General features: G+C 40.5%; 1 protein-coding gene across 13 annotated transcripts in view; it reads right to left on the bottom strand.

The window, feature by feature from the left end:
* The window catches only part of CCDC30 (coiled-coil domain containing 30), a 191209-nt gene that overhangs the window by 53388 nt on the left and 113937 nt on the right, over positions 1-23884 (bottom strand). For 12 of the 13 annotated variants that reach the window (XM_032247165.1, XM_032247166.1, XM_032247167.1 and 9 more), the window contains 2 exons: positions 23021-23175; positions 12721-12883 (listed from right to left, as the gene is read on the bottom strand). In XM_032247165.1, coding sequence (XP_032103056.1) covers positions 12721-12883; positions 23021-23175 — 318 coding nt within the window. The remainder of the gene's footprint in view (positions 1-12720; positions 12884-23020; positions 23176-23884) is intronic. The other variant, XM_032247174.1, reaches the window with a different exon arrangement.

Raw genomic sequence — 23884 nt, 5'->3', positions numbered from 1 at the left:
GATAATTTCACTGATTTCTGCTTTAATTTTTATTATTTCTTTTTTTTTCCCTGTTACTTTGGATTTAATTTGCTCTTCTTTTTGTAATTTTCTAAGGTTGAAGCTTAAATAGTTGATTTTAGATATTTCTTTTTTCTCCTCTTTATATTTTCAAATACTCTGTCTGGAGCTCACTGATTCTCTCTTCCGCTGTATCCATTCTGCTGTCAAGAGCCTTTAGTCCATTTTTCAGTTTAGCAAATGCATTTCTCACAGTTTTAGGGTTTGTTTGACTTTTAATAATTTCAATATATTTGTTGAATTTCTCTGATGAATTTCTGAATTTCTTTTCGTTTATCTTGGAATTCACTGAGTTTCCTTAAAACTGCACTTTTGAATTCTTGATCCAAAACCTCACACATCACCATTTTATTAGGGCTGGTTACTGTGTCCTTGCTTTGTTTGTTTGGAGAGGTCATGGTTTCTTGTTTGTTGTTGTTCCTTTGGACTTACGTCTTCGTCTTCACATTGAAGGATTTGTTATTTATTCCAGTCTTTGCTGACTAGGTTGTTTTGGTCTTTCTAGGGTATGTTTGCTTAGAGGTTCTTTGCAGTTCACCTGTTGAATTCCCTTTAGGTCACTGCCTCCTTTTCAGCACTAGATGGGTGCCTTACGCCAAGGTTTGCCTCAGTTCTCCAAAACATTTGGAGTGCTGCCCACCTTGGATTGTGATTGGGGGTGTTCTAAAAGGAGATGCCCTGGCTGTGTGGGAAGGCTAGCTAGGGGTTCAGCTAGGAGTCCCAGGGTACTCAAGGACCGCACTTTACACAGGAACCGCCACTCTAATTTTGCATCTCCTTTGGCTGGGCTAAAGAGCATGATTTTGTGGGCTGGGGTTGTTAGTCCCAAACCCTTCTCTTTGTTTCAAACTGCCCTCAGGGGTTTTTCTCCCTTCAGACACTCACCATGCTTCACATCTTCTTCTCTTCTAATATATGCATTCAGTACTATAAACGTCCCTCAAAGCACCACTTTCACTTCATCCAACAAATTTTGTTAAATTGTATTTTCACTTTCATTTAGTTCAAAATATTTTGAAACTTCTCTTGTGATTTCTTCTTCGACTCATGTGTTTATAAGTCTGTTGTTTAATCTCCAAGTATGTGGGAGTTTTCCAGCTATGTTTCTGTTACTGATTTCTAGTTCAATTCTATTAGGGTCTGTATTAGTCCGTTTTCACACTACTGTAAGGAACTGCTGGAGACTGGGTAATTTATGAAGCAAAGAAATTTAAATGACTCACATTTCCACAGGCTATACAGGAAGTATGGCAGGGAGGAGAAGGGGAAGCAAGACATATCTTACTATGGCAGAACAGAGCAGGGGGAAGAGAGAGAGACAGAGAAATAGAGAGAGAGAGAGAGAGAGAGAGAGAGAGAGCAGACCACAAGCACAGGGTGAAGCGCTATACACTTTCAAACAACCGGATCACATGAGAACTCTGTCATGAGACAGCACTAGGGGGATGGTGCTAAACCTCCAGAAACCACCCCCATGATCCAATCAACTCTCACAGGCCCTTCCTCCAACACTTGGTATCACAAGTCAACATGAGATTTGGATAGGGACACTGAGCCAACCTAAATCAGAGTCTGAGAGCAGACATTGCATAATTTCTATTCTTTTATGTTTGTTAATGTGTGTTTTATGACCCAGAATGTGGTCTGTCTTGATTAACGTTCCATGAGAGCTTGGGAAGAATGTATAATCTGCTGTTGTTGGATTAAGTTGTCTATAGATGTCCATTATATCCAGCTCACTTATGGTGGTGTGGAGTTCAACTATGTCCTCATTGATTTTCTGCCTGCTGGATCTGTCCATTGCTGACGGAGGGGTGTTAAAAGTCTGCAACAATAACAGTGGATTCACCTACTCTTCCTTGCAGTTGTATCAGTTTTTGTCTCACATAATTTTGACGCTCTTTTGTTAGGCACATACACATTAAAGATTGTTTTGTCTTCCTGGAGAATTCACCTTTTAAATCATTAAATAATGTTCTTCTTTATCCCAGATAATGTCCTGATATGATTTGGCTCTGTGTCCTTACCCAAATTTCATGATAAATTGTGATCCTGAGTGTTGAAGATGGGGCCTGGTGGGAGGTGATTGGATCACGCGAGTGGTTTCTAATGGTTTAGCACCATGCCCCTAGTGCTGTCTAGTGATAGAGTTCTCACAAGATCTGCTTGTTTGAAAGTGTGTAGCACCTCCTGCCTCACTCTCTCTTCCTCCTCCAGCCATATAAGATGTGCCTTGTTTCCTCTTTACCTTCTGCCATAATTGTAAGTATCCTGAGGCCTCCCCAGCCATGCAGAATGGTGAATCAATTAAACCTCTTTCCGTTATAAATTACCCAGTCTCAGATATGTCTTTATAGTAGTGTAAGAACAGACTAATACACTTCCCTTCCTCTGAAGTATGTGCTGTCTGAAATTAATTTAGCTACTTTCACTGTCTTTTGATTAGTGTTAGCATGTTACATCCTTCTCCATCCATTTACTTTTAATTTACATGTGTCTTTATATTTAAAGTGGGCTTCTTGTATACAACATATAGTTGGGTTTTGTTCAACTTTGACCAACTTGGACATTCCATTTTAATTGGTACATTTAAACCACTGATATCTAAAGTGATTATGAATATAATTAGATTGATATCTACTATATTTTTTACTGCTGTTAGTTCTTGTTCTTTGTTGTTATTTTTGTCTTCCATGATTTTTCTGCCTTTTGTGATTTTAATTGAGCATTTTATATGATTCCATTGTCTCTCCTTTCTCAGTGTATCAGTTGTATTTTCTGCTTTTTCTAGTGGTCTTAGAGTTTATAATATACAACTAACCCAAGTCTACTTTCAAATAACACTATACCACTTCACAGGCAGTATGACTACCTTATGATAAGAAGATAATCCTAATTCTTCCTTCTTGTCTCATATCATTGCTGTCATTAATTTCACTTACACATAAGCATACCTAAGTGTATGTGTGTGTATACACACAGTTATATACAACACACATAATCAAATACATTGTTGCTATTTTATGCTAAACAACTTATCTCTTAGATCAATAAAAAATTTTAAATGGAAGTTTTTACTTTACCTTCACTTATTTCTTCTGCAGTGCTTTTCCTTCCTTATGTAGATCCTGGTTTTTGATCTATATTTTATTTCCCTTCTCTCTAAAAACTTATTTTAAGATTTCTTGCGAGGTAACAGATTCCCTTAATTTTTATTTGTCTGAGAAAGTATTTCTCCTTCACTTAGAAAAAAAATTTTTTTTTAGAGACAGAGTTTCACTATGTTGCCCAGGTTGGTCTCAAACTCCTGGTCTCAAGTGATCCTCTCATCTTGGCCTCCCAAAGTACTGGATTACAGGTATGAGTCACCACACCTGGCCCTCATCTTTACTTTTTTTTTTTTGAGTCAGGGTATCACTCTGTCACTCTGGCTGAAGTACAGTAGCGCAATAATAGCTCACTGTAGCCTCAACTTCCTGGGCTCAAAAAATCCTTCCACTTCAACCTACTCCCAGTCCCCCACCCCTATCCCCAGTAGCTGGAATTACAGATGCGTGGCATCACATCCAGCTAATTTTTTTTTGCAGTGATAAGGTTATCACTGGGCCCAAACTGGTCTTGAACTCTTGGGCTCAAGTGATTCTCCTGCCTTGGCCTCCCAAAGTGCTGGGATTACAGGTGTGAGCCACCATGCCCAGCCTCCCTCACTTTTGAAGGATAATTTTGCAAGGTACAGAATTCTAGGTTGCTAATTTTTTCTCTCAGTACTTTACTATTTACGTATTTATTTATTTATTTTTGAGACAGGGTCTCCCTCTGTCACAGGCCGGAATGCAGTGGTACAATCCTGGTTACTTCAGCCTTGAACTCCTGGGCTCAAGCGATCCTCCCACCGCTGCCTCTTGTGTAGTTGGGACCACAGGTATGTTCCACCACATCTGGCTAAGGTTTTGTTTTGGTTTGGTTTGGGTTTTTTTTACATTTTTTTGTAGAGATGAGAGTCTCACTATGTTGCTGAGGCTGGTCTTGAACTCCTGGCCTTAAGAGATCCTCCTGCCTCAGCCTCCCAAAGTGCTGGGATTACAGGTGTGAGCCACTGTGCCTGGCCATTTTTTTTTTTTTTTTTTTTTTTTTTTTCAGATAGATTCTTGCTCTGTCCCCTAGGCTGGAATGCAGTGACATGATCACAACTCACTGCCACCTAGACCTCCTGGGCTCAAGCGATCCTCCTCCCTCAGCCTCCTGGGGTAGCTGGGACCACAGGTGTGTACCACCATACTCAGTTAATTAAAAAAATTTTTTTGTGTGTGGAGATGGGGTTTCGCCATGTTGCCCAGGCTGGTCTCAACTGATCCTTCCACCTCGGCTTCTCAGAGTGCTGGGATTACAGGCATGAGCCAGTGTGCCTGGCCTCAACACTTTAAATATTTCACTCCACTCTTCTCTTGCTTGCATGGTTTCTGAAGAAAAGGTGGAAGTAATTTTTATCTTTGTTCCTCTTTGGGTCAGGTTGTTTATTTTTTCCCCTGTCTTTCAGAATTTTTTCTTTCTCTTTGATTTTCTGTCATTTGAAAATTTTATGCCTAGATATAGTTTTTCTGGCATTTATCCTGCTTGATGTTCTCTGCGCTTCCTGGATCTCTGGTTTGGTGTCAGACATTAATCTCAGGAAATTCTCAATCATTATTATTATTCCAAAGATGTCTTCTGTTCCTTTCTCTATTTCTTCTCCTTCAGTTACTTCTCATACGTGTCTGTCATACCTCTTACAGATCTAAGATCCACAGATCTTAGATATTCTGTTATTTTTGTTTTAGTATTGTTTTGTTTGCTTTTCAGTTTTGTAGGTTTCTATTAAGATGTCCTCAAGGACAGAGGCTCTTTCCTCAGTTGTATGCAGTCTATTAATAAGCCCATCAAGGTATTCCTTTCTGTTACAGTGTTTTTGATCTTGACTTATCAGAAACATGGTAACAGAATTTCTATGTGCTTCTCTCTTAGAATTCCCCTCTCTCTGCTGGCATTGCCCATCTCTTCTTGCATGTGGTCTACTTTATTTGTCAGAGCCCTTAGCACATTAATCATAGTTATTTTAAATTTCTGGTCTGGTAATTTCAATATTCCTGCTGTATCTGAGCCTGATTCTAATGCTTGCTCTGTCTGTTCAAACTGCACTTTTTGCCTTTTAGTGTGTCTTGTATTTTTTCTTGATAGTGAAACATGATGCACTGGGTAAAGGAAACTGCTGTAAATGAGCTGTTAGTGATGTAGTGGTCAAGTATTGAGGTGGATGGGTGGCATTCTATAGTTCTATGATTAGGTACAGTCTTTTAGTGAGCCTGTGCCTCTGGACTGACTGCGAACTTCACAAGTGCTTATTTTTTTCTCCACCCACCTTCCTTATGTGGGACAAGATGGCTAGAGTTGGCTGGAGTTGGTTATTTCTCTTCCTCTAGGTCTGTTAGCCTCTGACAAAATCTCAGCAGCTTAGGCTCTGGTTAAATAGTTTCTCCTGCAGGCAGACCTTGTTAGGAAGTTTCAAATGTACCCTTCTCTCCTCCCTCTGCTGGAAGCAAAAGGGGATTTTCCTCAGATATTCACTATAAGAACCTGGTATGCTACAGGAGGTAAAACTCACAAATGTGTCTAAGTCCCTTAATGACTGGGTTACTCTGGAGTTTCTCTCTCTCAGACTTGATACACTGAGCCTCCAGCAATTCAACATTTACAGTTCAGGTTTCCACACCCGGGCACTGATCCTGATGAAGGTTTTGTTCCAGTAAGTTGTGACTGTCTGTATGTGTCTACAGGTATCTCTAATTTTAGGAGTAGCGGTTTGGACTGTGACTTCTCGTCTCTGAAGGATCTACGGAAACATGTTGATTTTTCAGTTTGTTTGGCATTTTTACTTGTTGTCAGGATACAGCGACACCTTCCAAGCTTCTTTTTTTTTTTCAGACGGAGTCTCCCTCTGTTGCCCAGGCTGGAGTGAGGTGGCACGATCTCGGCTCACTGCAAACTCTGCCTCCCGGGTTCAAGTGATTCTCCTGCCTCAGCCTCTTGAGCAGCTGTGATTACAGGCACCCAGCACCATGCCTGGCTAATTTTTGTATTTTTAGTAGAGCTGGGGTTTCTCCAGGTTGGTCAGGCTGGTCTTGAACTCCTGACCTCAGGTGATCTACCCACCTCGGCCTCCCAAAGTGCTGGGATTACAGGCATGACCAAGCTTCTTATATGCTGGATCAGAATGCAGAAGTCTGTTTCACACATTTTTGCTCACCACAGGGCATTCGCAGCAGAGGCGTCTCTCAATAATCAGGTGGAACAAACAGTACTGTCTGCACATGTCAATTAGCCTCTTTCTAGCACTCATTTGCCTGCTTAGTGGGCTCACAGACAAGATGCATGATGTATATATTTTTCAAGGAGTCACTAAGGCTAATCCACTCAATTTGCCAAATGCCAAGATCCCAAGATAAATGCTAAGCAAGTAATATGGAAACACCTCCTGGGAGAACCAGCAAGCAACCTGGTAGCAAGTTCATTACCTTTCTGTCATGGATAGAATGACAATTTGCTCTCAGTGGACTAGACACCTGTTTCAAATATGAATTTTTTTCTTTTTTCTTTTTTTTGAGACAGAGTCTTGCTCTGTCACCCAGACTGGAATGCAGTGGGGAAATCTCAGCTCACTGCACCTCCGCCTCTTGGGCCCCAGTGATTCTCCTGCCTCAGCCTCCCAAGTAGCTGGAATTACAGGCAGGCACCACCACACCCGGCTAATTTTTATATTTTTAGTAGAGAGGGTATTTCACCACGTTAGCCAGGCTGGACTTGAACTCGACCTCAAGTGATCTGCCCGCCTCAGCCTTCCAAAGTGCTGGGATGACAGGTGTGAGCTACCATGCCCGACTTGGATTTGCTTTTTCTGCCCATAATGGTTTTGTCAGGACTACCATCAGTGGACTTACCAAATTCCATATTTCTTGTCATGATCTATGACTCAGATCTAGACTTTGTAGTAATAATAATAAAAAAAATTGCTTCTGACCCAGAAAATCATTTTATAGTAAGAAAAGTGAAACAATGGCTCATATAAACATATTCATTGGTCCTACCGCATATCCCATTATGCAGAAAAAACAATCTGAAAAACAGTGAAATTACCTATGGAAGACTTAGCTATGATGCTGGCCAGGTGACAATGCTTCAGAGGTTTGAGGTGCTGCCTTACAAGATGATGTATAAACTTTTAACTGTGATTGATATATGATATTATTTCTCCCCTATCCAGAATATATGAAAAGGGACCAAAAGATAAAATTGGGGGTGGCTTCTTATGCCAATACACATTAGTAAAATGTGTGCTATTGCATTACTGGTAGTTAACTTTATAATTAAGTTTTTCTGTTTTAATTCTTTAAATTCTCTCTTTTTTTTTTCTTTTATTCAGAGCAGAAGACCATGATGTTTTAATTTTTTTTTTAAAGAGGTGAGGTCTTGCTATGTTGCCCAGGCTGGAGTACAGGGGCTATTCACAGGTGCAATCAGCATACTGAGCCCTGAACTTCTGGCCACGAGCAATCCTTCTGCCTCCCTCAGCCTCCTAAGCAGTTAGAACTATAGGCACATGCTTAATTACAAGTTCCTGGCTTCTAATTAAGCTTTTTCTTTTTTCACTTTCGGTCTCACTCTGTTACCCAGACTGGAGTGCAGTGACACAAACACAGCTGACTGAAGCCTTGACCTCCTGGGCTCAAGCAATCCTCCCACCTCAGCCTCCCAAGTAGCTAGAGCTGCAGGTGTACACCATCATGCGCAGCTAATTTTTAAAAAATCATTTTGTAGAGACAGGGTCTTGCTATGTTGCATAGGCTGGTCTCGAACTCCTGAGCTCACGCAATCCTCCCACCTCAGCCTCCTAAATCGTTGAGATTATAGTAGTCAGCCATCACACCTGGCCTATAATTAAGTTTTAATGTTATAGTATATCCACGCATGTGGATTGAGACTGAAGTAGAAATCAACAAAACCCCAAAATAATCATAGATACTGATTGAGTTTTGAGTATTCTCCATTTTTATGTAGACAGTGTGTCTTTATTTATATGAATTATAGTGCATCATGTTAAATGGAAACATGATATTCTTCTTGTGGTTAGAAGCCACAAGGTAAAAGTATTTGTATGGATGCTGAGTATCCAGAGTGGACTGTGCTAGAAGTCAAGGTGACCCCGCTGTTCTAAGCTATCCCCTGGGCCACGAGCTTGGAAGCCTGAAAACTGCATTTCCCAGACTCCCCTACTAGCACGGATCAAGTGTAGTTTCTGCAAATGGGAGGAACTTGCACACAATTTGGAAGGCATAAGGAAAGGAAAAGCAATTTTTCTTGTGTGATTGTGGTATAATACATACATATTTTGATCTTTGTCCTATTTCCTGGCATACTGCTCCTAAAACTCTTGGAATTTCTAAAGTGACACATGTCTTTTTGTAAAGTAATGAGAAGACTGATGTCTGGGAGGTGGAGAGACTCTTGGGTAGCCTCAGGATGTGGGCAGGTTGCCAGGGGTACCACTATATGATTAGAGCTTTGGAACTTTCAGCCTCACCCAGACTTCCCAGGAGGGAAGAGGGACTCAAGGTTGAGTTAATCACTAATAGTCAATGATTTAATCAATCATACCTATATAATGAAGCCTTCATAAACCCCCAAAAGGACAGGCTTTACAGAGCTTCTAGGTTGCTGAATATGTGGAGGTGCTGGGAGGGTGGTGTGATGGAAGCTCCACATCCCTTTCCACATGTCTTATCCTACACATCTCTTCCATCTGGCTGTTCCTGAGTTGTATCCTTTTATAATCAACTCGTAATCTAGTAAGAAAACTGCTTTCCTGAGTTCTGTGAGCCATCCTAGCAGAAGATCAAACCCAAGGAGAAGGTTGTGGGGACCAGACCACTGAATTATAGCTGGTTGGTCAGAAGTATAAGCAAAAACCTGGACTTGCAATTAGCATCTTGAATGGGTGCAGTATTGTGGGACTGATACCTTAACTCATGGGATCTGATGCTATCTTCAGGTAGACAGTGTTAGCTGACTTACATTTTTGCACATCCAGTTGGAGTCCACAGAGAATTGGAGAATTGCTTAGTATGGGGAAAAACTCATATAACTGGTGTCAGAAGTTGTATTCGGCCATTTCTGCATTGCTATAAAGGAATACCTGAGATCTGGTAATTTATAAAGAAAATAAGTTTAATTAGCTCATGGTTCTGCAGACTATAGAGAAAGCATCGTGTCAGCATCTGCTCAGCTTCTGGTGAGAGCCTCAGGAAATTCATAATCATGATGGTAGGCGAAGTGGGAGTAGACATGTCATATGGCGAGAGGAGCAAGAGAGCAGGGAGAGGTGTCACATACTTTTGTTTATTTATATTTTAAATTTTATTTATTTATTTATTTACTTATTGTGACAGGGTCTGGCTCTATTGCCCAGGCTGGAGTGCAATGGCATGATCTCAGCTCACTGCAACCTCCACCTCCCAGGTTCAAGCCATCCTTCCTCAGCCGCCTGAATAGCTGAGACTACAGGTGCGTGCCGCCACACCCAGCTAATTTTTGTATATTTTTTTGTACAGGTGGATTTCTCCATATTGCCAAGGCTGGTCTCAAATTCCTGAGCTCATATGATCAACCTGCCTTGGCCTCCAAAACTGCTGGGATTACAGGCATGAGCTACAATGCCTGGATACATACTTTTAAACAACCAGATCTCATGAAGTGCTCACTCACTAACATAAGGAGAGCACCAAGCCATTCATGAGGGATGCATTCCTATGACCCAAATGCCTTCCCTCAGGTGCCACCTCCAACAATGGGGATTACATTTCAATATGAGATTTGGAGGGAACAAAGATCCAAATCATATCATTCCACCCATGACTCCTCAAATTGCATGTCTTTCTCACACTACTATATACAATCATCCCCTACCAATAGTCCCCAAAAGTCTTAACTCATTCCAGCATCAAGTCCAAAGTTCTAAGTCTCTTCTGGGACTTATCTCCTTCCACTTATGAGCCTGTAAAAATCAAAATAAGTCATTTACTCCCAAGATACAATGGTAGTACAGGCATTAGGTAAACATTACAATTCCAAAAGGGAGAAATTAACCAAAAGGAAGAGTCAATAGGCCCCACGCCAAGTCTAAATCCTAGCAGAGCAGTCATTAAATCTTAAAGCTCCAAAATACTCTCCCTTGACTATATGTCCCACATCCAGGGCACAATAGTACAATGAGTAGGCTCCCAAGGCCTTGGGTAGCTCTTCTCCTGTGGCTTTGCAGGCTGCAGCCTCTGTGGCTTATCTCACTGGTTGGAGTTGGGTGTCAGAGGTGCAGGGTGCAAGCTGCCTGTAAATCTACCATTCTGGGGTCTGGAGGGCAGTGGCCCATTTCTTATAGCTCCACTAGGCAGTGCTCCAGTGGGGACTCTGTGTGGGGACCCCAACCCCACATTTCCCCTTGGCATTGCCCTAATAGAGCTTCTCTGTGAGGACTCTGCCCCTGTGGCAGTGTTCTGCCTGGGCACCCAGGCTTTCTCACAAATCTAAGTGGGAGCTTCCAAGACTCCTTCACTCTTGCGTTCTATGTGTCGATGACACCACATGGAAGCCACCAATGCTTATGACTTGCATCCTCTGGAAAGGCAGCCTGAGCTGTATCTGGGGTCCTTTGAGCCACAGCTGGAGCTGTGGTAGCCAGGATCCAGCGAGCAGTGTCCTGAGGCTGAGTAGGGCAGTGGTACCCAGTGCCTGGCCCCCTAAACCATTCTTTCCTCCTAGGCCTGTGGGCCTGTGATGATAGGGGCTGTCTCCAAGGATTCTGAGGTTGCCTTTTAGGCCTTTTTCCCATTGTCTTGGATATAAGAACTTGGCTCCCTTTTAGTCATGCTAGTTTCTCTAGCAAGTAGTTGCTCCATACCCTGCTGGGATTCTTTCTGTGCCACATGGCCAGCCTACAAATTTGCTGAACTTTTAGGCTCTGCTTCCTTTTTCAATGTAAGTTTCAACTTTAAGTCATTCCTTTGCTTCCATATTTGATCATAGGTTGTTACAAGGAGTCAGGCCACATCTTGAATGCTTTCCTGCTTAGAAATTTCTTCTGCCAGAGACCCTAAATCACCACTCTTAAGTTCAAACTTCCACAGATCCTTGGTACATGAACACAATGCAGGAGTTCTTTGCGAGGGTGTAACATGAGTGACATTTATTCCAGTTCCCAATAATTTCCTCATTTCCAACTGAGACCTTACTAGGCTGGCCTTCACTGTCCATATTTCTATCAGTATTTTGGTCACAACCATTTAACCAGTCTCTAAGAAGTTCCAAACTTTCATTTTTTTTTTTTTTTTTTGAGACAGGGTCTTGCTGTGCCACCCAGGCTGTAGTGTAGTGGCATGATCATGGCTCACTGCAACCTCGACCTCCCAGCTCAAGTGATCTTCCCACCTCAGCCTCCTGGGTAGCTGGTTACTGCAGGTCCATGCCACCATGCCTGGCTAATTTTTTATTTTTTTGTAGAGACAAGGTCTCACTATGTTGCCCAGGCTGGTCTCGAACTCCTGGCCTCAAGCAATCCTCCTGCCTCAGTCTCTTAAGCGCTGGGATTACAGTTGAGGGCCACTGCTCCTGGTCCTCTGGTCTTCTTCTGAGCCCTCCAAACTCTTCCATTCTCTGCCTAGTACCCAGTTCCAAAGTTGCTTCCACATTTTCAGGTATCTTTATAACAATGCCTCACTCCTCAGTACCAATTTTCTGTGTCAAGCTGTCTTTGCACTGCTATAAAGAAATACCTAAGACTGGGTGATTTATAAAGAAAAGAGGTTTAATTGGCTTACAGGTATGCAGACTATACAGGAAGCATGGTATCAGCATCTGCTCAGCTTCTGGTGAGGGCCTCAGGAAGCTAACAATCATGGTGGTAGGTGAAATGGGAGTAGACATGTCACGTGGTGAGTTGGAGCAAGAGAGAGTGGAGAGGTACCACACACTTTAAACTTCTAGATCATGCAATCACTCATTATCAGAACTGAGCCATTTATGAGGGACCCATCCCCATGATGAAAACACCTCCCCCAAGCCCCACCTCCAATGATGGGGATTACATTCCAGCATGAGATTTGGAGAGGAGAATCATCCAAACTAGATCAGACGTAAAGTATTAAGAGTGGTATGAGTATAGAAAGAAAAAACAGGTTTGTTTGTTTTTTTACCCCCCAACAGTTCTCTAGCACTAGCAGATGGATAAAAGCGCAGACAACAGATGAGACAGGAGCTTCAGGAGTGTTCCTGCAAATTCTCCACTTTGATGCTGCAAGAGGTGGCTTCTCTGTGATTTCTGAACTTCTGGATTTATTGAAAGCCAGCAGCAGTCCTTTCTGACTCTTCTCTCCCCTGGTCCCTTCAAACTGTTTTGTAAGCTCTTATTCCCTGTGTTAAATCTCTTCTTGTTTGAAATACCTAGAGTAGATTCTGCTCTCCTGACTGACCCCTGACTAAACAACGAAGTTTAGTAAAGTGGTAGGGACTCAATAATAGCTAGCTATTACTCAGGTCTATGGGAATAGGAAAAGTGAGAAGCGTGTCTATTTACTTTCTTACCTCATCATATTTTCTTTTCTCATTTTCCAGTTGTGAAAGTAGGGCCTCTTGTTGCTGAATTCTGGATTGTTGCTGAGAACAGGTCATTTCCAGGAGACTTTCTTTATCTTTTAAGGTTCTCACTTGCCTGTGTAACTCATCTACATTCTGATATAGGAGTTTCCTAAGGGCAATTAACGTACATTAAATCACACTATGAATTGCAAATGAAACTTAGACCTAAAAATTGTATGGCATCAAAAGGGATTTTTTTTTTTTTTTTTTTGTTCAATGAAGTAGGGTATGTGTCTATAAGCTAAAGGGACCAACACAGGGAAGCTCTTCTGTGATAGAAGCTTTCCTATGAGGAAAAAGTAATTGTTCTTATTTCAGAGATAAGGAAGTTGTGGTACAGAAAACAGTTAAAACAAGGTAGAGGTAGGGCTTGAATCCTGAATCCCAGATTCTTTCTTCCTTACTAGTTTACTAGCTGAGCCCTTTATCTTCTGTGTTCAAGATAATGTTAGTTATAAGCACTATTGATACTGATAAGCACACATTAACACTGCTATAAATGAGCCTGCATTTTATGAATTTACCATTTTCCAAAAGAGGGTAAAAGAACTCAGAGAATTTTACCCCAAATACGGTATCCTGGTATGCTAAATAGTTTGAATGAAAGGCCCTTAGAGATCAGCAGATGCTAGAAGAGGCTTTTCTCTTATCTGCATGAAGACTGGACTTACCAAGGAGAACAATTATCTCCCATCCCCTCCCTGAAATCTCATTATTTATCTATCTTCAGAAAAGAAGACTGAGGAATGTAACAACACCTCTACATACCTTTTCACAAGATAATGGCTGTCTCTTAAACTAATTCAAATTCCAAGGAGAATAATTTATGAATTAATTTCTGTCTCCAGGGTCCCTTCATTCTCCTGAATGAGCTATTGTCCCTTGGAATTGTCTACATTCCCCGTCTCCCTCTCCCTGGAAACAGGTATATAAGCTTCTATAACACAGTCGGATATTGGGTCATCACACTTGATTTTCCCCAGCCCATGTTAACAAAATTTTGTTTGCTTTTTCTCCTATTAATCTGCCTTTTGTCAGGTGACTTTTCAGAAAACTTTTAGAAGCGGATGGGAAATTTCCCTCCACCCCTGCAAGGGCCATTAGCACTTTGCTCTTTCAGTCTCATTATGAACCCGGCCCTACTGTCCCATAGACATTACATTTACAGTTTTTTGAACAAATGTAGAAATGTACCCTCTCAGTCTTAAAACTTTATATTTATATCTGAGTTCTTCCTTCAAGAGACTGATGCTCAGGCAAGAAACTAAAATTCACCAGATCATAGCATCCAGAAAATGAGATGCCTCATTCCTCATGCCAGGTTCCATACCCCTCACTAATTCCTGTTTTACATTTCTTCCCTGCTATAACCCCCCAAATTGGTCAGGGAGATAGATTTGAGACTGATCTCCCATTCTCCTCAACTGTGGCACACTAATAAAGCCTTCTTCCCTGACAATACTCACTGTCTCAGTACTTTACTTTCTCTGCACGGAGCAACGGGACCTAGACCAAATCTCAGGTGTTTACGTAATAGAGTACAGTTTGTGGAAAGAGTTTTCTGAGGATTTCAGACCAAGGTTCTCTGGACTTGGGAGATTCATCTTGAAGACTATGATGACGATAATGAACTGGTACTGGTGGGCAAAAGTCTTACCCGCATGCTAGCACAGTAAAATACGGACATTAGACAAATAAGTTTGCTTTCTCTAACTTCAGTATTCTGATAAATCAATAGGTATTGGGGGATGATCATATTTGAGACATGGACTCACATCTCTTCACCTCTAGTTCTTTTCCTTATGTAGCTTGGATGTAAATACAGACTGCTATAGCTAATTTTCTACCATTCACATCCACCTCTACACCAATATCCTCTCTTTCATCTCTCCTTCATCTAATTCACTGTATACCTTCTAGTACAGTCTATTTCTTTTTGGTTCCATTCTTAATTTCCAGACTAAACAATAAGCCTTTGAACTAAAAGAGAAGTTTTGATCCACTGAAACTAAAAACATTTGAGTTATTGGCAGTAAAATTTGAGACTGAAAACTAGAATTGAAAAGCAGGAAGTTGGCTGGGCATGGTGGCTCACACCTATAATCCCAGCACTTTGGGAGGTCAAGGTGGGAGGATTGTTTGAGCCCAAAAGTTCAGGAGCAGCCTGAGCAACATAGTGAGAACTCATCTCTATAAAAAACTTTTAAAAAATTAGACAGGCATGGTGGCATGTGCCTGTAGTCCCAGCTACTTGGGAGGCTGAGGTGGGAGAAGTGCTTGAGCCTGGGAGGTCAAGGCTGCAGCGAGCTGTGATTGCACCACTGCACCGCAGCCTGGGTGACAGAGGGAAACCCCATCTCTACAAAAAGAAAAAAAAGAAAAGCAGGAAGTCAAAATTAAAAGAGCAACTCATGAATATGTTAGAAGTTAATTGAAAAATTAAAAGACTAACAAATAAATCAGGTCTGCCAATGAACAAAATTAAGAAATTGGTGTACTGATAAGACTCCCTGTACTCTCTGTAGCCTGAGCCTCTTTTAGTAGTCAGTGTTCCTTCTAAATTGCAAACTAATAATATAACTTCTGCTTAAAATCCTTTTGTGGATTTTAGCCACCTTTTGTGGCTCCCCATTACTCTTATTTTTATATATATTTTTTCTGTTCTTTGATTTAGGAACTCCATTACTCTTAAGGTAAAGTCCAAACTGTTCACAATGGCTTGATAGATTCTGCATGAGAGCTGGGCACTGTGGCTTACGAGAGCTGGGCACTACAGCTCATGAGAGCTGGGCACTGTGACTCATGAGGAGCTGGGCACTGTGGCTCATGAGGAGCTGTGACACTATGGCTCACACCTCCTAACACTTTTGGAGGCTGAAGCTGGAGGATCACCTGAGGCCAGGAGTTCTAGAACAACTCGAGCAACATAGAGAGATCCTGTCTGTAAATTTTTTTTTTTTAATTAGCTGGGCATGTTGGGCATGGCTATAGTCCTAGCTACTCAGGAGGTGGAGGCAGGAGGATCATCTGAGCCCAGGAGTTCAGGGCTTCAGTGAGTCATGATTCTGCCACGTATTCTAGCTTGGGGGACAGAGCAAGATCCCTGTCTCTCTAAAACAAAAAACAAAAAACTAAGGTTCTGCATGAGCTAGGCCTACCTCACCTTCCTCATCTTATTTTCTCACCATTGTCCCTAACCTCATTTTCTTTCAACCAATGAACTGTTTCACTTCCTCAAAGTCGTCCTCCACACTATTCTCTATTTAGCTTCCTGATACCAACTACTTCATTCTCAGCTTAAATCAGTTTCTTTGAGAAAGTCTTTCTTAAACTCCCTCACTTCACAGGTATCCATGTTATGTACTATCATGGCAACCTAAACCTCCTTTAGTATAACACTTACCACACTTCATCATACTTCATTGCAGTTGCAAAATCTTATGTATACAGTTATTTATTATAGCATTATAATAGCAAAAAAGTCTAAAAGATATCAGTATTACATAAAGTATGATATATCTATGTAACAGAATGTTACACAACTGTTTAAACTGATATTATGAAACGATAAATGAATTAGAAAAAGAGAGATGAGAAATTCTAAATATTTGGGATTAACAAAACACTTCTAAATAATACATGAGTCAAAGAGGAGGTTTCAATAAATTAAAAATATTTTGAACTAAATGAAAATGCAATACAACTTACAAAATTTATAGGCTACAACAAAGCAGAAAACTTGTAGTATTACATGTATATATTATAAAGGGAGAAAAATCTAAAATCAGTAATCTAAGCTTCCACCTTAGGAAACTAGAGAAAGAAGAACATTATAAGCCTAAAGCAAGCAGAAGCAAAGAAATAACAAAAATGAGAGTATTATTCAATGGGCTTGAAAATAGGAAAACAATAGAGAAAAAAAATGCAACCAAAAGTTTGTTCTTGGAAAAGATGAATAAAACAGATAAACCTCTAGCCAGGCTAAGTAATAAATGGAGGAGACAAACATTAATAAAATAAAAAATGGGGCCAGGTGCAATGGTTCACATCTATAATCCCAGCACTTTGGGAGGCTGAGGCAGAAGTATCACTTGAACCCAGGAACTTGAGACCACCCTGGGCAACACAGCAAAGCCCCATCTCTATTTTACAAATAAGACATTATTTAAAACATAATATGAAAAAGGAAAGAGGGGCCACCACTACTAATCCCATGGACATTAAAAGGATAATAAAGGAATATTATGAACAACTCTGTCTACAAATATGATAACATACATTATAGGTACTGATTCCTTGAAAGACACAAATAGATAATCTAAGTCAGCCTATATTTGTTAAAGAAATAGAATCAGCCGGGCGCAGTGGCTCAAGCCTGTAATCCCAGCACTTTGGGAGGCCGAGGAGGGTGGATCACGAGGTCAAGAGATCGAGACCATCCTGGTCAACATGGTGAAACCCCGTATCTACTAAAAATACAAAAAATCAGCTGGGCATGGTGGCGCGTGCCTGTAATCCCAGCTACTCAGGAGGCCGAGGCAGGAGAATTGCCTGAACCCAGGGGGCGAAGGTTGCGGTGAGCCAAGATCGTGCCATGGCACTCCAGCCTGGGTAACAAGAGTGAAACTCCGTCTCAAAAAAAAAAAAAGAAATTGAATCAATAATTAGTTACCTTCCAGAAAATAAAGCACTAGGTTCAGATGATTTCACTGGTGAATTCTACCTAACATTGAAGAAAGAAATACCAATTCTCTGCAATCTCTTCCAAAAAAAAATTGAAGTAGAGGGGACACTTCCTAAGTAATTTTTTGAGACAAACATTACCCTAATACCAAAACCAGATACAGATATTATGTGACAGGAAAACCACAGACCAATATCTTCATGAACAGGTCCAAACTCAGTGTGGTCTGTTAAGTTCTACCTGACCTAGGTCTAGCTTACCTTTCCAGCCTCAATTTCTTGCCACTTTCCTTGTCTCTAAATATTTTGTTCTGGCCAAATGAACTTTTTTCACCTTACTGAAGAAGATTATGATGATAATGATGACAATATTAACAACAATAACAGCAAATATTACAATAGCAACAACACTTTTTTTTTTTTCTTTTTTTGAGATGGAGTCTCGCCTGTTTTGCCTGCCCTGTCATCCAGGTTAGAGTGTGGTGGCGCGATCTTGGCTCACTGCGACCTCTGTCTCCTGGGTTTAAGCAATTCTCCTGCCTCAGCCTCCTGAGCAGCTGGGATTACATGTGTCTGCCATCATGCTTGGCTAACTTTTGTATTTTTAGTAGAGATGAGGTTCCACCACGTTGGCCAGGTTAGTGTCAAACTCCTGATCTCAAGTGATCTGCCTACCTTGGCCTCCCAAAGTGCTGGGATTATAGACGTCAGCCACTGGTGCCAGGCCTAATTTAAATTAAATTAAATTAACTATAGTTTAAAAATGACTTTTTTTTTTTTTTTTTTTTGAGACCGAGTTTCACTTTTGTTGTCCAGGCTGGAGTGCAATGGCATGATCTTGGCTCACTGCAACCTCCACCTCCCGGGTTCAAGCGATTCTCCTGCCTCAGCCTCCTGAGTAGCTGGGATTATAGGCACGTGCCACCAAGCCCGGCTAATTTTGTATTTTTAGTAGAGATAGGGTTTCTCCAGGTTGGTCAGGCTGGTCTCGACTCTCGACCTCAAGTGATCTGCCTGCCTTGGCCTCCCAAAGTGCTGGGATTACAGGCATAAGCCACTTCACCCAGCCAAAAAGTACATTTTTAATAGAGTGGCTTTGTAACATTTTGACTTGCCTTGTTTCCCAGAATTCCTTCCATGTAAGTTTCTGGTTATAGTGGGCCACAGGAGATACATTTGCACAAGATTTAGAGAACAGGATTGAAACATTTTGGTTTTTACAGGTGGAGGGTTGGAGCAGGAACTTTTATAGCTTATGAACACTGCTAGATATCTGCTGCTCACCTTGGCATGACATAACAGCAAGGCCTACAACTGCTCCACCTTCCCTTGAATCCTCCTTCACCTTTCCCATCACCTGGGCCAGATGTCTATTTAGCTCCTTGATGAAGGGTGCCAGTTTCTCCTGTAGGATACCTACTCTTTATCAAGGTTAGAGGCAGCAAGAACTGACACAGGTTCCAGTCCATCCTCATGGTTTCCACCTTGTTGTTGCTCTCCCACTTTACATTCGTCTTCACTTTGTGATTGTTTGCCCTGTAGACCTCAAGCTCTAGTATAAGATGCAAAGATGACAGTCATGCAGACTGCAGAACCAGCTCCCACAACTGCATGAGACCAAATCCCTGTAATAAGGCTGTTCTTAAATATAGATTCAACTGGTTCTATTTCCTGATATAAGTGCTTATGATGTGTCAGGATATATGTCACTGAAGAAACTGGGAAAAATCTAAATGTTCAACAATAAAGCATTTATTAAATAAATTGTGACATATCATTAAAACAGTATTCTAGAAAAAATGTAATGTAAGATAAACAGATCATAATATTTTAAGTGAAAAAGTAGATTACAATCTAACTATCTAAATCAGGGTCATTTTCTTCCAGATTATGAAACAACATAAATTATAGAGTCCCCTTTTGGTGGGAGAATTTCCCTGTATATTTTACTTTCCTGCACTTAGTTAAATAGTGCATACATATTTTTTCTTAGCAAATCTTCACAAAAGATATATAGAACTGGCATTATAATTCCCACTTTAGAGATAAGGAGGACAGTCTGCCATCCTGCTAGAAGTGGCAGTTGAGACAAGTATTTTTCCACAGCAGCTCACTGAGTGAATTCATTGTTTTTTTATATATAAATTAATTCATTCACTTAATCAAACATTCATTCATTCATTCAATAAGTATTTATTATCTATTGAGTGCCTTATGCTAGAGTTTTCAACAAGAGCTGAAAGTAAGTTTCTGAGCTACAGAGTATATGTGAATACCAGCACATTTTTAGTGGCTAAAACCATATTTCTTCTTAAAATATACATGGATTGCAATGGAATACTATTCAGCCATAAAAAAAGAATGAAATCCTGTCATTTGTAGCAACATGGATAGAACTGGAGGTTCTTATGTTAAGCGAGGTAAGCCAAGCACAGAAAGCAAATATTGCATGTTTTCACTCATATATGGGAATAAAAAAAGTTGATCTCATGGAAGGAGAGCAGAATGACAGTTACCAGAGCCTGGGAAGCAGGGGAAAGAAGAGAGGTTGGTTAATGGAGACACACATACAGTTGGATAAAAGGAATATGGTTTAGTGTTCAATAGCACCGTAGGATGACTAAAGTTAAAAATAATTTATTGTATATTTCAAAAGCACTAAAAGAGAAGCTTTGAAATGTTCCCAACACAAAGAAATGATAAATGTTTGATGTGATGGCTATCCCAAATACTGTGATTTGATCATTATACATTGTATACATGTATAAAAATATTATATGTATCTCACAAATATGTATAATTATGTATCAATTAAAAATAAAGAAAAAATATATGGGAACCACTCTCAGTGGTACATGAATAAGAAGCAAAGCATCAGTTACTGAAGTTTAGGGCATCCAAGAAGATGCTTTAAGTAAGAATCATCATAATAACCATAATCATTTTAGAAAACAAATATATGACAGCTCTTATCTGGTAGCAGTTTGTTGATGGTTAAGATACCTATAAAGTACCTGTAACTGTTTTGAAGAAAATCAGCTTATAAATATGAGGGGTCTTCAAAAAGTTAATGGAAAATGAATATTATGAAAAAACTATGCGTGGATTTTGAAAGTTTTTTGCACCAAAATAAATTTGTACTAACCTGTCATAACATGTCTGAACACGATCCAGTTTGAGGCACTAAGGAAAAGATATCAGTTTGGAAAGAACTACTATCAGAGCAACATGAATTCTGCTAAAACTGAAGCAAGAAAATTAAATACATTAAATACATGAAGAAATTAAGGTGGAAGAATGGGGAAGTCATTGATGCTTTAATGAAAAGTTTAGAGAGACAACACCCCAAAGAAATCAGCAGTTTACAAATGGATAAGTCATTTTAAGAAGAGATGAGATGATTTTGAAGATGAAGCCCACAGTGCCAGACCATCCACATCAATTTACAGGGAAAAAAATTAATCTTTTTTTGTGCCCTAATTGAAGAAGACTGATGATTAGCAGCGGAAACAATAGCCAACATCATAGACATCTCAATTGATTCAACTTACCGCAATTTGGACAGATAAAGTTTAGCAAACTTTCCACTTGATGGGTGCCAAAACTGTTGCATTCAGATTAGCTACAGACAGGAGCAAAGCTTTCAATAGGAATTTTAAACTAGTGGGATGAAGGATTTCTTTGAAGAATTGTAACAGGAGAAGAAACATGGCTTTACCAATGATACTGAAGACAAAGCACAATTAAAGAAACGGCTACTAAAAGGAGGAAGTGGTCCAATCACAGTAAAAGTGGACGAGTCAAGAGCAGAGGTCATGCCAACAGTTTTTTGTGATGCTCAAAGGATTTTGCTTATTGACTTTCTAGAAGTCCAAATGATACCATGTTTATTATGAGAGTGTTTTGAGAAAGGCAGCCAAAGCTTTATTTTTTAAAAATGTCTAGGAAGTCTTCACCAGAGAGTCCTTCTCTACCATGACAATGCTCCTGCTCATTCCTCTCATCAAATGAGCAATTTTCCAAGAGTTTTGATGGGAAATTATTAGGCATCCACCTTACAGTCCTGATTTGGCTCCTTCTGACTTACTTTTGTTTCCCAATCTTAAAAAATATTTAATAGGCACCCATTTCGCTTTGCTTAATACTGAGCAAAAGACTGCAATGACATTGTTAAATTCCCAGGATTCTCACTCAATTCTTTAGGGATGGACTAAATGGTTTGCATTATCACTTACAAAAGTGCCTGAACCTTGATGGAGCTTATGTTGAGAAATAAAGTGGTTTTTTTTGACAGGGTCTCATTCTGCCACCCAGGCTGGAGTGCAGTATTGCAATCACGGCTCACTGCAGCCTCAAACTCCTGGGCTCAAGTGATCTCTTGCCTCAGCTTCCTGAGTAGCTAGGACTACAGGACTGCACTGTCATGCCTGGATAACTTTTTTTTCCTCCTACCTCAGCATCCCAAAGTGCTGGGATTACAGGTGTGAGCCACCGCATCAGGCCAACTTTTTTTTTTTTTTTTTTTTTTTGAGACGGAGTTTCGCTCTTGTTACCCAGGCTGGAGTGCAATGGAGCGATCTCGGCTCACCGCAACCTCCGCCTCCTGGGTTCAGGCAGTTCTCCTGCCTCAGCCTCCTGAGTAGCTGGGATTACAGGCACGTGCCACCATGCCCAGCTAATTTTTTTTGTATTTTTAGTAGAGACGGGGTTTCACCATGTTGACCAGGATGGTCTCGATCTCTTGACCCCCGTGATCCACCCGCCTCGGCCTCCCAAAGTGCTGGGATTACAGGCTTGAGCCACCGTGCCCAGCCCATATTTTTTTAAATTTTATCTTTCAATTCAATTTTTCCACAAACTTTCTGAAGTTACCTTGTATAAAACATCAACTTCATTGCAATCTAAAGTTTGTCAGACTACATGTTAGAGCAAATTCCAGAGTGTTTCATAGGCAAGTCAGTCAAGAATATTTACTGTTATATTAGGTGTGTCCTAGAACCAGAAGAAATAATCTCTGCCAAAGATAAACTAGAAAATGAACAATTAGATGCCAGGTGCAGTGGCTCACACCTGTAATGCCAGCAGTTTGGGAGGCTGAGGCAAGTGGATCACAAGGTCAGGAGTTCGAGACCAGCCTGGCCACCATGGTGAAACCCCCTTCTCTCCTAAAAAAAATACAAAAAAATTAGCCAGTCATGTGGTGCGTGCCTGTAATCCCAGCTACTCAGGAGGCTGAGGCAAGAGAATTGCTTGAACCCGGGAGGCAGATGTTGCGGTGAGCTCAGATCGTGCCACTGTACTCCAGTCTGGGCGACAGAATGAGAGTCCATCTCAAAACAAAACAAAACAACAACAAAATAAAACAAACAAACAAAAAAGAAAATAAACAATTAGAATACAGTGTGATAAGTGCAATACATCAGGAATTGTGAAGTAAACCAAGTTTACTTCAGTGGGGAGAGAACAGAAATACTCTCTGATATTTTGTTAGAGTAAATTGATGCTGCTGATTAACTCAGTCATGGCTAAACCCACAGGAAACTGAGATCTGTGCTCCTCTTACCTCTTCTGTTGTTCTTCTTGATATTGTTGCTTTATTTTAGCTTCATTTTCTGTTGCTTCTGTTATCTTTTCCTCTAGCTGCTTCTTCTCTGAAATACAACTGTCTGTGAGACAGACTTTATGAGCATGTTCTAATTTCTGCTGCAGGTCCAAAATCTTGGAAGGAAAAAAGTTTACAAGTAAAGCATTAAGAACAGTGTGACTTTTTTCAAATTAGCAGAATAACCTACAAATAGCAAACATAGCAGTGCTAACATATTAACCTGACCTGAAGTAAAGAGAGTAGCTAGATTTAATTTTAAAATAAATTGTTTAATTTTGCAGTATGTAACGCATTCATATAATTCAATGTGTGTGTATAAAAGAAGCTATAGGCCAGACATGGTGGCTCATGCCTATAATCGCAGAACTGTGGGAAGCTGAGCTGGGTGGATCGCTTGAGTCTCAGGAGTTCGAGACCAGCCTGGGCAACATGGTGAAACCCTATCCCTACAAAAAAAATATAAAAATTAGCTGGGCATGGTGGTCAGTGCCTATAGTCCCACCTACTCAGGAATCTGAGGTGAGAGGAATCAATTGAGCCCAGGGAAGCTGAGGCTACGGTTAGCTATGATTGTGCCACTGCACTCCAGTCTGGGTGACAGTGAGACCCTGTCTCAAAAACAAACAAACAAACAAAAAAAAGAAGCTATATAGTGAAAAGTCTCCTTCCCATCCCTGTTCTACGTCCTCCAAATTTTCCTCCACCAAATAGATGACAATGGTTTTTAATTTCTTGTGTACCCTTCCAGAGATTTATGCATCTATAAACACATATAGTTATCCCACATACATATAAATTTTATACAAACGATGACATACTATA

This window comes from Sapajus apella, unplaced genomic scaffold (genome assembly GCF_009761245.1).
Source record: "Sapajus apella isolate SASKATOON/1434 unplaced genomic scaffold, GSC_monkey_1.0 scaffold62, whole genome shotgun sequence".
Lineage (NCBI taxonomy): Eukaryota > Metazoa > Chordata > Mammalia > Primates > Cebidae > Sapajus > Sapajus apella.
The sequence above is the reverse complement of the archived record's forward strand: the minus strand, read 5'-3'. Positions and strand labels throughout refer to the sequence as shown.